Source organism: Sorghum bicolor, chromosome 4 (genome assembly GCF_000003195.3).
Source record: "Sorghum bicolor cultivar BTx623 chromosome 4, Sorghum_bicolor_NCBIv3, whole genome shotgun sequence".
Taxonomy (NCBI): domain Eukaryota; kingdom Viridiplantae; phylum Streptophyta; class Magnoliopsida; order Poales; family Poaceae; genus Sorghum; species Sorghum bicolor.
In genome coordinates, this window is record NC_012873.2 from 1,660,921 (window position 1) to 1,673,162 (window position 12,242).

Genomic DNA, 12,242 nt, shown 5'->3' on the forward strand with positions numbered 1-12,242 from the left:
TGGCCGCAGTGACGGGGGAACTCACTCGTCTACCTCAAAACCAAAGAACATGTCTATGATCAGCTTAACTCACAGAGCTACGATGCCGCTATATAAAGATGAGGTAGAGGTTCAGAAGTTTTCTCCATCAACGTGAGAAATTTTTTTTCTTAAGCCGAAATATCAGGAGGGGTTTGTCTAGCCACCGCAAATCAAGGTTTTTAATAGATATACTATGAGAACCCTTTTCAGCGTGACTCTAATGACACTCATTTGGTATTACATTCTATAAATTTGTTTAATTTTAAAATGGTGCCCTTTTAGGATTGAGTAGCTAGTTTCACTCTAATTAAGACGGAGGAACTAGGAAGTAATAATACTTTAGAAGAAGAAGAATGACAAGGCAGTGCCAGTCCGGAAGAAAGGACAACCAGACAAATGTCAGCGAATGAAGTAAGGCTTACACACGAAATATGCATGTAACGTCTCTTCTTTTTCTGGATTTGATATTCCGGCTGGTACTCAACGAATTGAGATGAACCGTATGGGCTATCCGAAAGGAACCCCTAGCATTGAATGACAAACTTATACCTAGCTTAGGCGCTCCACAACACGTGCGTCAAGTGATGCCAAGCGAAGATAGAGGATTACGGCTTCGCTCATCACATTGTAGCAAGCCAAGCTAACATCTAGCAATGACAACAAAATAGGGAGCGATGTGCATGTTCTTGCACCGGTGTCAGCTGATGCCCAATTGATGTTTGTCAATCTCTCATCCTATATCACAAGAATGGAGGTGGGTGTTTTTTTAGTGCAACACCAGGATGGAGGGGAGGGGGACGAATAGTCCCCACCTGAATATATACCACAGATTCCAGACGGGTCTGGAGAGGGTGGTGGGTAAAGGACCCCAAAGTTTGGCTTGGCGCAACTTGACAAAGGGGAGAGAGTAGAGTTACAACATTTAACAAACACAATATGATTTAGCTACCAACTCTGCCTATTGGCTGAAGCGAGTGCAAGCACTACTTGCTAACATATGCCACCACCAATGACGTACTCTGGAGAACGTGGAGAGCGTGGGCTATTATCGTAACAAACTTATCATAGGGATTAGGGGTGAAGCTATATACATGGTAGTGGGTGCAGGCACACACCTACACCAAAATGAAAAACAGTTGATTATGATCAAAATTTTATCATATACACACTCCCACCACAAGAATCTTTATATCGATCCATAGGGCAAGCACAACCTCTTCGGTTAAAATTTGCTTTACCTCTGTTCCCTAAAGGTTTCTCTAAGAAAACTTTATTATCTCAAAGGGCAAATTTACCACTGCTTGTTTAGACGCTTGAAATGGTAAAGATGAAAGAATTAAGCAATACGTCTAACTGAATTTTAACAAATACTATTGTCGGGCTTCTATTGGAGAAACCTCTAGCTTTGAATGACAAACTCATCACTATCTTAGTTGCTCTTAATGCAAATCCTTAGGCCTTAGCTTAGAATAGCAAACTCATAGTCAAATCGTAACAAACTCAGAGCTTCGAATGGCAAATTCATATCTAGCTTAGTTGCTTGAAATGATAAAGATATAGGAGCAATCCAAGATGAAATAAGCAATAGTATGTCTAATAACTAGTATATTTTAACAAACAAAGATGATGTAGGGGTTCTCTAAAAGATACCTCTAGTTACTCCTTTTGTCCTGTAATATAGTGAATTGTAACACTAAAAAATATTCTCAATTACTTTATATTTATCAACCAATCATTATTAACCACGTTGATGATAATATTTAATTAAGAAATAAAATAAGGGTACATGTGTCTTTTATATTCTCTCTTAATTTATTTTAAAAATTTTTAAAACGCACTAGACAAAGGAAGTAGTTTTGAATGATAAACTCGATCACCACGAGCTTATTAGTTGCTCTAACTAAATGCAGATGCTATACGTACACTCCACAAATAAAAAAACAAAAACAAGTAAGGCAGTATATATACATCTTAGCTAGCCTCTTGTGAGCTCATCTCGAAACTCGTTTCGGGTTCACCCTTCACGAGTCGTGGTGGTGGTCCATATATGCATGCATGGCTACAAGCCCGGAGTCCCGGACTGCCTGCCTCCGCCGCAAGTCGCCGCCGGACGGTCGGCCCGTGACCCGGCCTGCAGCTGCAGCTGCTCTCACTCACAGTTACACAGCAGTGTTTGACCACTCGATCGGCATGCACTCAACTGCTCCGCAACAGACGCCACCTTTTCAGTTGCTTCCAACGAACAACTACCATACCTGTCGTCTGCTTGCGTGTAGTCGTCACACTATTGCTCCACTGGCCGGCCTATATATATTCCACCTGATTAACACCCTGACAGCATGCATCCACTCCTAGCTAGCTAGCTCCAAATACGTGCATATCGAGCTTGCTAGTAGCAAGCCAATGGCGCCCATGAGGAGGAGCTCTTCCAAGGCCATGGTGTCCTCCCTCGCCGTCGCCCTCGCCGCCGTCCTGTGCCTCACGGCCGGCGGCAACGGTGTGGCGGCGTTCAACTACGCGGACGCGCTGGACAAGGCGCTGCTCTTCTTCGAGGCGCAGCGGTCCGGGAAGCTCCCGCCGCGGCCGTTGCAGCGCGTGACGTGGCGCGGCGACTCCGGCCTGTCCGACGGCTCCGCGGCAGGGGTAGACCTGTCCGGCGGCTACTACGACGCCGGGGACAACGTCAAGTTCGGCCTGCCCATGGCCTTCACCGTCACCATGCTCTCCTGGAGCGTCCTCGAGTTCATGCCCGGCGCCGCCGCCGGCAGGGCCGCCGTGCGCTGGGGCGCCGACTACCTGCTCAAGGCGGCCGCGGCGGCGCCCCACGCGCTGTACGTGCAGGTGGCCGACCCGAACCGTGACCACCAGTGCTGGGAGCGGCCCGAGGACATGGACACCCCGCGCGACGTCTACAAGGTCACCCCCGACATGCCTGGCTCCGACGTCGCCGGCGAGACCGCCGCCGCGCTCGCCGCCGCGTCGCTCGTGTTCCGGACCTGTGACCCCGCCTACTCCGCCAAGCTGCTCCAGACTGCTCAGAAGGTACATGTACATGCATGCATGAACTCACATGTCACATGACACATGCATTCTCTTGGGCGGCGGGTCGGCGGCGTGCCGCCCGTGACGCGACGTGCTAGCTCCGGCCTCTGATCCACCGTCGTCGTGTCGTGCCGTGGCGTGCCGCGTGCAGGTGTTCGACTTCGCGGACCGGTACAGGGGCTCCTACAGCGACTCGCTCAGCTCCGTCGCCTGCCCGTTCTACTGCTCCTACTCTGGCTACCATGTAAGCATTCTGACCGCTACAGCTTTAATTTCACTCTTTTGTCCTTGCTTTCAGTTTTCTGTTGTTGTTGCATGCAATCGACAGAACTGAATTCAGTTACATCCAAAACCTGTTACTTGTTGTCTAATCCACACAATGCATGCAATGCAGGACGAGCTGCTGTGGGCGGCGGCGTGGCTGCACATGGCGACGGCGGCGGCGGCTGCGCCGGCCGGGAACTCGTCGTCGGACGTCTACCTGTCGTACATCTACTCCAACGGGCACAACCTGGGAGCGGAGCAGGACGACTTCACCTTCAGCTGGGACGACAAGCGCGTGGGCACCAAGGTCCTCCTCTCCAAGGCCTTCCTACAGGGCAAGGGCAACGTGGACGCGCTGCGGGTCTACAAGGCGCACGCCGACACCTATGTGTGCTCGCTCGTGCCGGGCGCCGGCGGCTCCCAGTCGTCGTCGTCGCAGTTCACGCCGGGGGGACTCCTGTTCAAGGAAGGCGACAGCAACATGCAGTACGTCACCTCCACGGCGTTCCTCCTCCTGGCGCACGCCAAATCCCTCGCCGGCGCTGGCGCTATGGTCTCCTGCGGCGGCGCCGCGGTGCCGGCGTCCGCGCTGGTCGCCGTCGCCAAGCGGCAGGTGGACTACATCCTGGGCGCCAACCCGGCGGCGATGTCCTACATGGTCGGCTTCGGCGCGCGGTACCCGCGGCACGTGCACCACCGCGGCGCGTCCATGCCGTCGGTGCGTGACCACCCCGCGCGCATCGCCTGCGACGAGGGGTTCCGGTACCTGCACTCGTCGGACCCCGACGCCAACGTGCTCGTCGGCGCCGTCGTCGGCGGGCCTGACGGCAGTGACGCCTTCACTGACAGCCGCGACAACTTCGCACAGACAGAGCCTTCTACCTACACCAACGCGCCGCTCGTCGGCGCGCTCGCCTTCTTCGCCGCCGGCCGCCACCGCTGAAGGAAATTGAAGTCAGCACGTGAAGATGAGATCGATTTATATGATTTTAATAGCGCCTGCTGCAGCACTGCACATGAACAAGTGCCATGTGCATGTAGGTGTTTGGTATTGTATACCAGGTGTCTATGTTACGCGGATACTAAGGGGATGACGTATCCCTATCCGATACTCGTTGGATACGTAGATATGGATACTCGAATACACCATTTTAATGGGATTTGTTTTTAGAAAGTGCGTATCCGCGTATCCGATACGTATTGTATCCGATACTCGTATCCGTACTCGTGTAAGGTAGCCTGGTGTGTTGTGTATGTGTCAAGCGTGTAGTGTACATGCATCGGCCTCAAAGAGTGAAAGGTGCGTACTACCTTACTATGGCCCTGTTTGGTACAGCTTATTCATGAGCTGTTGTGAGCTGTTTTTTTTGTCAAACACTTATTTCCAAAACAGTTTCATGGGTGAAGCTGTTTTTCTCCTCGTCTCACAAAAACATAAGTTGGATGAAGCTGAAAAAAAGTAGCTTATTGTAGCTTCTCCCTCATTTCTCTCTCTCAACTATGCATGAAGTAGTTGGTGAAGCTATTTTGCCAAACATTTTTTCCAAAACAGCTTAGCTTCATCTAGAAAGTCACTCATGAAGCTATTTTCTAAAAAAACAGCTTTACTAGTGAAGTTGAGCTGTGCCAAACAAGCCCTATATATGAAAATCGTGAGCTTTTTTTAACTAACAAACTATAAAAAAATATTAAAACAAGTTTGGAGGATCGGTCATAGCACACACAGTTTGTTCACTTGAGCTTATCAGTCGAATCGATCAACAAGCTTGAGGGATCCAGAAGCGTAAAAAATGAAATTAAAGAAGAATCTAGATAGAATATATACCGTTTTTGTTTCAGTTTTTCAGGAGTAATTTGGAGATATATTGTACAAAATTTTAATATAATTGCCTCTTCCCTTTGAAAAAAGATATGCTTCTGCTTCTGTTTTTATTCTAGTATATATAAACCAAAGATTGCACTTTTTTCGAAGAAAAAATATGCATAGTAATACTCCTGGGCAGATCTATATAGTAAATTGTGAATGCGGCTACACCCACACAAAAATGAAAAACATTGATAATGTTTAAATCTTCCCTATAATTACACCCTCATGATAAAAACCTACGCAAGTACAAGATAATAGCACACCTCTCTCAAATTTGCTTTAACTTTGCCTAGGCTATTACTCCGGTAAGTAGATGATAGGCTTTACCCACGGTATATACAGTGACGACAAGCCACTCGCTCGGTTGCTGAGTCCAAGGCAGACAGGCAGTACTCGTCAGTCGTCAAGCATGCATGACAACACCAAATCACGTATCATCCCGTAATAAGTACGTACGTGTCACATGCGGCATGCTCTCATGCATGCATTTCAGAACAGTGTTGAGCCATCGATTTCCCATATATATAGACAGACAGATACACGCCGCCGTGCACGTAAAATTAAAGATAGGAAAAGGAAAGGCTGATGAGGCCGCCATATACGTACGTGGGTGAAACCGATGATGCTCCATCGCCCCATCGCTAACCCTATAAATAATGGCCACGCGCCTGACCACGCTGCTTTCATCATCCATTTTATCAGGTACGCAAGCGCAGGTAGCTGAACGCAGTTTTTTTTTCCCTTTATAAGGGTATATGCTCCCACTCTCTCCATCACTGGATTCGCATTGAGAAGTGTGCAAACACACATCTCAAAACAGATTTGCCTTGAGATGTGTGTTTGCACACTTCTCAATGCGAATCCAGTGATAGAGAGAGTGGGAGCACATGCCTTAAGGGCAAAATTAACTTTCCCGCAGGTAGCTAGCTAGATCAACCAAAAACTATGGGCAGGAGCTTGCTGGCGGCGGTGAGCAGCGCCGGCGCCGCCGTCGTCGACGACGACCAGAAGTCGTCGTGGCCGGAGATGGTCGATCGGGAAGCACTTTGTGGAGGCAGCCTTCGTCGTCAAGTCAGAGAGGCAGGACGTCATCGTGGAGTTCCACACCGCCGACGACCCCCAGCCGCCGGACTTCGACGCCCACCGCGTCTGCGTCTTCGTCGACGCCAGCCAACTTGATCGTCGTCAGGACGCCCGTCGTCGGCTAGAACTGGCCGACGACACGTACGTACGCCTTCAATTTAAGGGTACACGCGCAAGGATGCATGCATGCATTATCGGACGTTCTGTACGTTTGTGGGTGTGATTGTCTGATTGAGATCGTTTGTGTGTGATCGATCGTAATAAGTATTTACTGTACGTGATCAGACAGTATATAGAGTGTGCAAAATAATGGTGTACCTGTACCCGACTAGTAGGGTGTACGTGTCGAGTCAGCCGTCATCGCTATATATACATACATGGATCGATGATGCCTGCCCATTTTGTGCTTACTCTACTTGCGACGTTGTAGCTACTCATCAGTGAAGAAGCCATAAAAAAAAAAATTAGGGAGCTAAATAAAAGTGCTACATCGACTTAACTCTATTATAACCCTCATAATAGAAAAAATATATTAGCTTGAATAGTCTTATATTAAAAACATCGATCAACGATGAAATTCATAAAATATATCTAAAAAATAAAGATCTCAGCCCACCCTATTTTTATAAATTTATATCTAAAATTAGAAGGGGAGCACTAGAGGCTCCATTGGTGCAGGAGCAGTAGGGGGGAGGGGGGGCTGGAGGCCCCCTAGCCCCACCGCTAGCTTCGTCCCTGCTACTCATTTCTGTTTTGTTTAGAGAAGTCCCCGCTTGGAAGTGGTGTGATGTGCAGGCGAAGGTCCCTGATCAGAGCTTGATTGGGGCCTTCGCCACCGAAGGCCAGGCGACCTCGCGCCTAGTCGACCCTCTCTGTCGTAACCCATTGTCCCAACAGCCATAACAATAGAGCTCACTCTTATGGAAGTTGATTTTATGTCCTTGACAATTGCTCAAAGTACTTAGCACTGGTTCAAAAAAATTTGGCATCGTTTAGAAATGTTGCATAACAAGGATGGTGTCATCCGGTTGGAGTAACCTTGGCTCTTTCAGTGAGAACCACCAACATATCAGCTAATAAGTTGAAAAGAAGAGAGATAAAGGACCTTTCTTAGTCTAAGAATAGTGGCAAATGTCCTGATGTCCTCATTCTCATGCTACCCCCTCTCACAATTTGGTCAATGCATTTAGCCATTTACAACATTGTCCTCATCCTTAATTCCCACGCTACGCCCTCTCACAATTTGGTCAATCCATTTACAGTGTAAATCCTTTTATTCTCAATGTTTGTTAAAGGAAAGACCAATTAACCTTGTCATACGCCTTCTCAATTGAAGTCTAGTTTTAAAATTACCCCAATTTTTTTCTTGTGCAACTCACGACGGTTCCATGTAAAATGACCACACCTTCCATGATATTTATACTAGAGTGGTTCGGGAAGGTCTTACAACCTTTTCAGGCACTATAGCCACCCTATTTGCCATGACCTTGGTGAAAATCTTAAAGCTTACATTGAATAAATAAATGGGATGAAAGTTGAATTTATTTAGCTTCTTTTTGTTTTGGTACTAGTGTGATAATACCAAAATTGAGGCTGCACAGTGGTATAGCGGCTTTGTGAAACTCAGCAAAAAGGGTCATTAATTAGGCCCCCATTGATGAGTTCCAAGAAGGCTTGATAAAACTCGATGGGGAAATTAAACCATCTGGTCCCGACGCCTTGTTATGAAAAACGACCTTCTTCGTCTCCCTCTTTGGTAAAACACACATTGAGAATATCATTCTCTACCTCAAATACTTGAGGGATATCCTCTCTATTCGATCCTATCATGGTGAAATTATTCTCCTCAGAAGCACCAAAGAGGGCTTTTATAATAGTTAATGATGTAACGTTTTAAGTTTTCATCACCTTCAATTCTTTGTGCCCCACCTCTTGTTCAAGTTATTGGAAGATGCTTGTCTCCCTATATATGCTTACCATTATTTGCCACCAGTTGGAAATATTTGGTATTTCAATCGCTTTGTAACAGCTTAGTCGTCGTCTTGATTCTTTGATACCATTTTATCTCCTCCTCCCGTAGCAACCGAGAGCTAACCGTTGTTTTAAACAATGTTTGAAATAAATTTCTATAGTATACGCAGATGATAGTATTTATGGTAGCCTCTACACGCACTATACAGCGACGACAAATCTACTCGCTCGGTTGCTCCAAGGCAGTACCGCCAAGCATGAATGAGAACACCAAAGCACGTACGTACGTGACGTGTCACATATACACCGAGACTGTCATTCATGCGTCATGATGCATGCATTTTACTCCTAGAACAGTGTTGAACCGTCGATTTCCGATATAGACAGATACACGTCGCCGTGCACGCGTAAAAAATTTAAGATCAGATAGGAAAAGATAGACAAGGTCGATGAATGTATCAATTCAATCCCGATGAGGGCCGCCATATATGGGTACGGTGAAACCGATGCTGCATCGCCCCATTGCCAACCCTATAAATAATGGCCACACCTGACCAGCTGCTTCATCATCCATTACCACGCAAAAGCGCACCTACAACTGCATTGACGTACTTGGGGTCGCCGGCGGGCAGCTAGCCGAGGGCGTGAGAGATCATCAACGGACCAAAGCTATGGGCAGGGGCTTGTTGCCGGCGGCGGCGGGCAGCACCGTCGACGATGGGGGCAAGTTGAAGTCCTCGTGGCCGGAGATGGTCGGGAAGCACATGGTGGAGGCGGCCTTCACCATCAAGTCGGAGAGGCAGGACGTCGTCTTGGAGTTCCACACCGCCGACGACTCCCAGCCGCCGGACTTTGACGCCCACCGCGTCTGCATCTTCGTCGACGACAACTTGATTGTCGTCAGGACGCCTGTCGTCGGCTAGCTAGCGCTAGGCCGACGACGTGCGTCTTCAATTTACGGGTACACAAGAATGTTTGATTAATTAGTTGGACGTACTATACGTGTGACGGTGTGTGATGAGAACGTGTGATGGATCGAAATAAGTATTTACCGTACGTGGTGATGTGTGCATGCGTGTGTAGAGTAATGGAGTGTGCAAAATAACGCTGTATCTGTGTGTGTACCCGACTGCTGTGTTGATTCAGCCGTCGTCGCTATATATACATATACATATACATGGATGATGCTGTCCATTTTGTGCTTACTATACCTTGCCACACTAATACTGATTTCTTTTTTTTCTAAAGCTAAATGATACTCCCACTTTCTAGAAATGATAAGCCTATATTTTGACTAGGGAAATGTCAAACAAAATAGATTTTGATCCTTAATTTCTCTTACGATATAAGATCAATTGTTAAAAAAACTCTATCATCTTAGAGTTGAGAGGCATTGATGAAACTTACATTTAATTTTGATTACTTATTGTTGTCAAACTTTACAAATCTTGACATTTTCCTGATCAAGATATGCTTATCGTTTATGAATGGAGGGATTATTTTCCCTTCAAAAAATGGAGGGGTTATTATTCATTAAGATAATAAGTGAGACATAATGATGGGACTATGGGGGTGTTTGGGACTGCTCTGCTCCACGTTTTTCAGCTTCGCTTCACGTTTTTTAGCCAAACGGTTTCAGCTCCACGCACTCAGTTCGAGGAAAAATGGTGGAGTTGTGAGAGCACCTAAAGAGGTACTCCATAAACTCCAGTTTTTTGTTGAGCAGTCTCAAACACCCCCTATAATCCTTTCATTGAGAGCTTGTATATGCTTGCTACACAAAAGAGTAGGATGGTGTAAGAGCTGAAGCTTCACAATAACAAGGATACATGGCACAAGATTTGCTTATCCATTTTGAATACATAACCTAGACCCACCTCTCTTTATAAAAGAACTCCCTTGTCTCGTACAAAATTTTATTTTGCAACAATTAGGCAGAGGTGATGACGTGAGCGACAAGGTGAAAGCTTCACTGGCAGAGATCATGAGGAACCCTAAAAGACCTCCGCTAACAAGGAGTGAGTTCCCACAGAGCCACAACATCAGGCCATGGCCCGCCTAGCTACAGGCCTGCGGCTACGACCCAAAGAAGCAAAGGGGGTGGAAGAAGAGAAGACTTGAGCTACCCTTAGCAATCTGTAACTCAGGTCTACTACACTCCAACGGTCGCACTCTATAACTCCGACGACGGCTGCATATATAGTTACATTTTATTATTTTTAAAGATTTTGATCCTAGATAGAATCGTCTAGATCGAAGGCATATGATTTTTCCACAAAATATATGGTGGTACATGGGATTTATAATAATGTGTTATAAAGGTAGAACATAATTTGTATACAATACTACAAGAGTGATTTTGTGAGGCGGTGTCTTTTTATTAATCGAGGCATTTATAAATTCCAACTCTCTCAAGTAATGCCTGCGATTACTTGAGACAGTTATTTTCATTAACCGAGGCGATCAGAATTATCCATCCACAAAATTGATTTATGGAGCCGGATAAAAAATAACTGTCTCCTAAAATCTATTTACGGAATGTCTCCATCTCCAGAGACAGGCCACTTAAAAAGCCCACCACCATGCGAGGCGAGGCGTCAGCGCTCCTCCTCCACCTCTCCATCAGCTCTGAAGTTGGGAGGCTGGATTCGGTGGTAGAGACGCCAGATACGGCAAGTGACGGCGACACGTTCCATGGAAAGGGCTCAGCGGGCTTATGGATGGGTTCGCTAGGCTTGTCCACAGGATTTTTTTTTTGGTTTTTTGTTTGATTTACCGAGACAGACATTTTACCTGCCTTGATAAATAACGATTAACCATGACGTTTAGACCAAAGCAGGCGTGATGCTCACCTCAGTTAATTCATTTTGCCTGCCCCGGTTAAATTTCTACAGTAGTGGATCCTTGTCTTCCTATATAAATATTTGTAAATTCACTACAAAAATGGTGCTTTACATGATGTTTTTTGGTGATCTTATTAGAAATCATCACAAAATTACATTGTCTATGCCAAGGATGATACAACCATGATGATTAAACGTCACAGAGTAACGTGGCAACTCAACATGGACAATCCTACGTGGACAGGTTGGACATTGAGTGTAATAGGGATGGTGGGACCCACCTGTCGGTCTAGTTAAAATGTGCAAAAAATATTATTGATCCCAAGAATTGAACCTTGGATCTCTTTTAAAGGACTCAAGAGTGCTAACCACCAAACTGGTGTTTTACTATTGAGTATTGCCTATCCTTATTTAACATATACATATTCACTGCATTGAGATTAAGAAGTAACGTACAACAAATTTCACGCTCGGCTGCTCCGCGCCGCAATCCTGCAGAACACGCTCGCCCCCGCCAGTCCGGCGACCAGTGCCACCTTTGACCTCCCCTACTACGGCCGACTCGCCCCTACCCCCTTCCCCTTCCCCTCCCCATTGCAGCTCGCCCCAGCTCGCGTCCTGCGCCTGCAGCGCTGCCCCTTCAAACTGTTGCGGCTGCCTCCTCCCAAAGTGCCACGACCCGCGAAGGAGGTGTTGATGCAAAACTGATCTGCAAACACAAAGGGCTAATACCCGATTCAAACGTTAAGGCGTGCCAGCCGATTTGACCTTGCTATCGGCAAAGGTGATAACTCGAATACTTTAGTCCTGACAACAGCGATGCACCCGGATGTCACGGCTAAGAGGTACTCACGCGGAACTCGAGAACACGCCGAGCTTAAGTCGACGAATTCCTAAGAACTCGTAATAAATAAAAAAAAAATATGACGAAGTCGTCGAAAAGTAGATGCTGGAATATGAGTAAAACGTATGTTTGATTGATTTCTTGATAGATGTCCTGATTACAAGGTCTTAGGGCTTATATTTATACCCTGCTCAAAGAGCTACGACCAGACACGATTAGAATTCGAATTCCAAATTACACGGAACCCGTATACAAAACGATACGAATAACATAAGGAAATAATAAAACCATCCTTCGTGACAAACCG

The 12,242-nt window shown here is 46.5% G+C and overlaps 2 protein-coding genes and 1 pseudogene across 2 annotated transcripts; all 3 read left to right on the forward strand.

Moving 5' to 3' along the window:
* LOC8068273 (endoglucanase 4) lies at window positions 2,407–4,645 on the forward strand. The gene is made up of 3 exons (XM_002451384.2): window positions 2,407–3,063; window positions 3,215–3,307; window positions 3,458–4,645. Exons 1-3 carry the CDS (start codon window positions 2,425–2,427, stop codon window positions 4,268–4,270), a joined length of 1,545 nt encoding a protein of 514 aa, XP_002451429.1. The 5' UTR covers window positions 2,407–2,424; the 3' UTR covers window positions 4,271–4,645.
* On the forward strand, window positions 5,851–6,402 carry LOC110434584 (annotated as a pseudogene).
* On the forward strand, window positions 8,920–9,171 carry LOC110434665 (chymotrypsin inhibitor-like). Its single transcript, XM_021459242.1, has one exon. It carries the CDS (start codon window positions 8,920–8,922, stop codon window positions 9,169–9,171), a length of 252 nt encoding a protein of 83 aa, XP_021314917.1.

Excerpts from the sequence above, each read along its gene's own strand:
- LOC8068273 (XM_002451384.2), top strand. The coding sequence starts at position 2,425 with ATGGCGCCCATGAGGAGGAGCTCTTCCAAGGCCATGGTGTCCTCCCTC. Across the intron at positions 3,064-3,214 it reads TGCTCCAGACTGCTCAGAAG|GTGTTCGACTTCGCGGACCG; the intron begins GTACATGTACAT and ends TGCCGCGTGCAG. Across the intron at positions 3,308-3,457 it reads GCTCCTACTCTGGCTACCAT|GACGAGCTGCTGTGGGCGGC; the intron begins GTAAGCATTCTG and ends CATGCAATGCAG.
- LOC110434665 (XM_021459242.1), top strand. The coding sequence starts at position 8,920 with ATGGGCAGGGGCTTGTTGCCGGCGGCGGCGGGCAGCACCGTCGACGAT.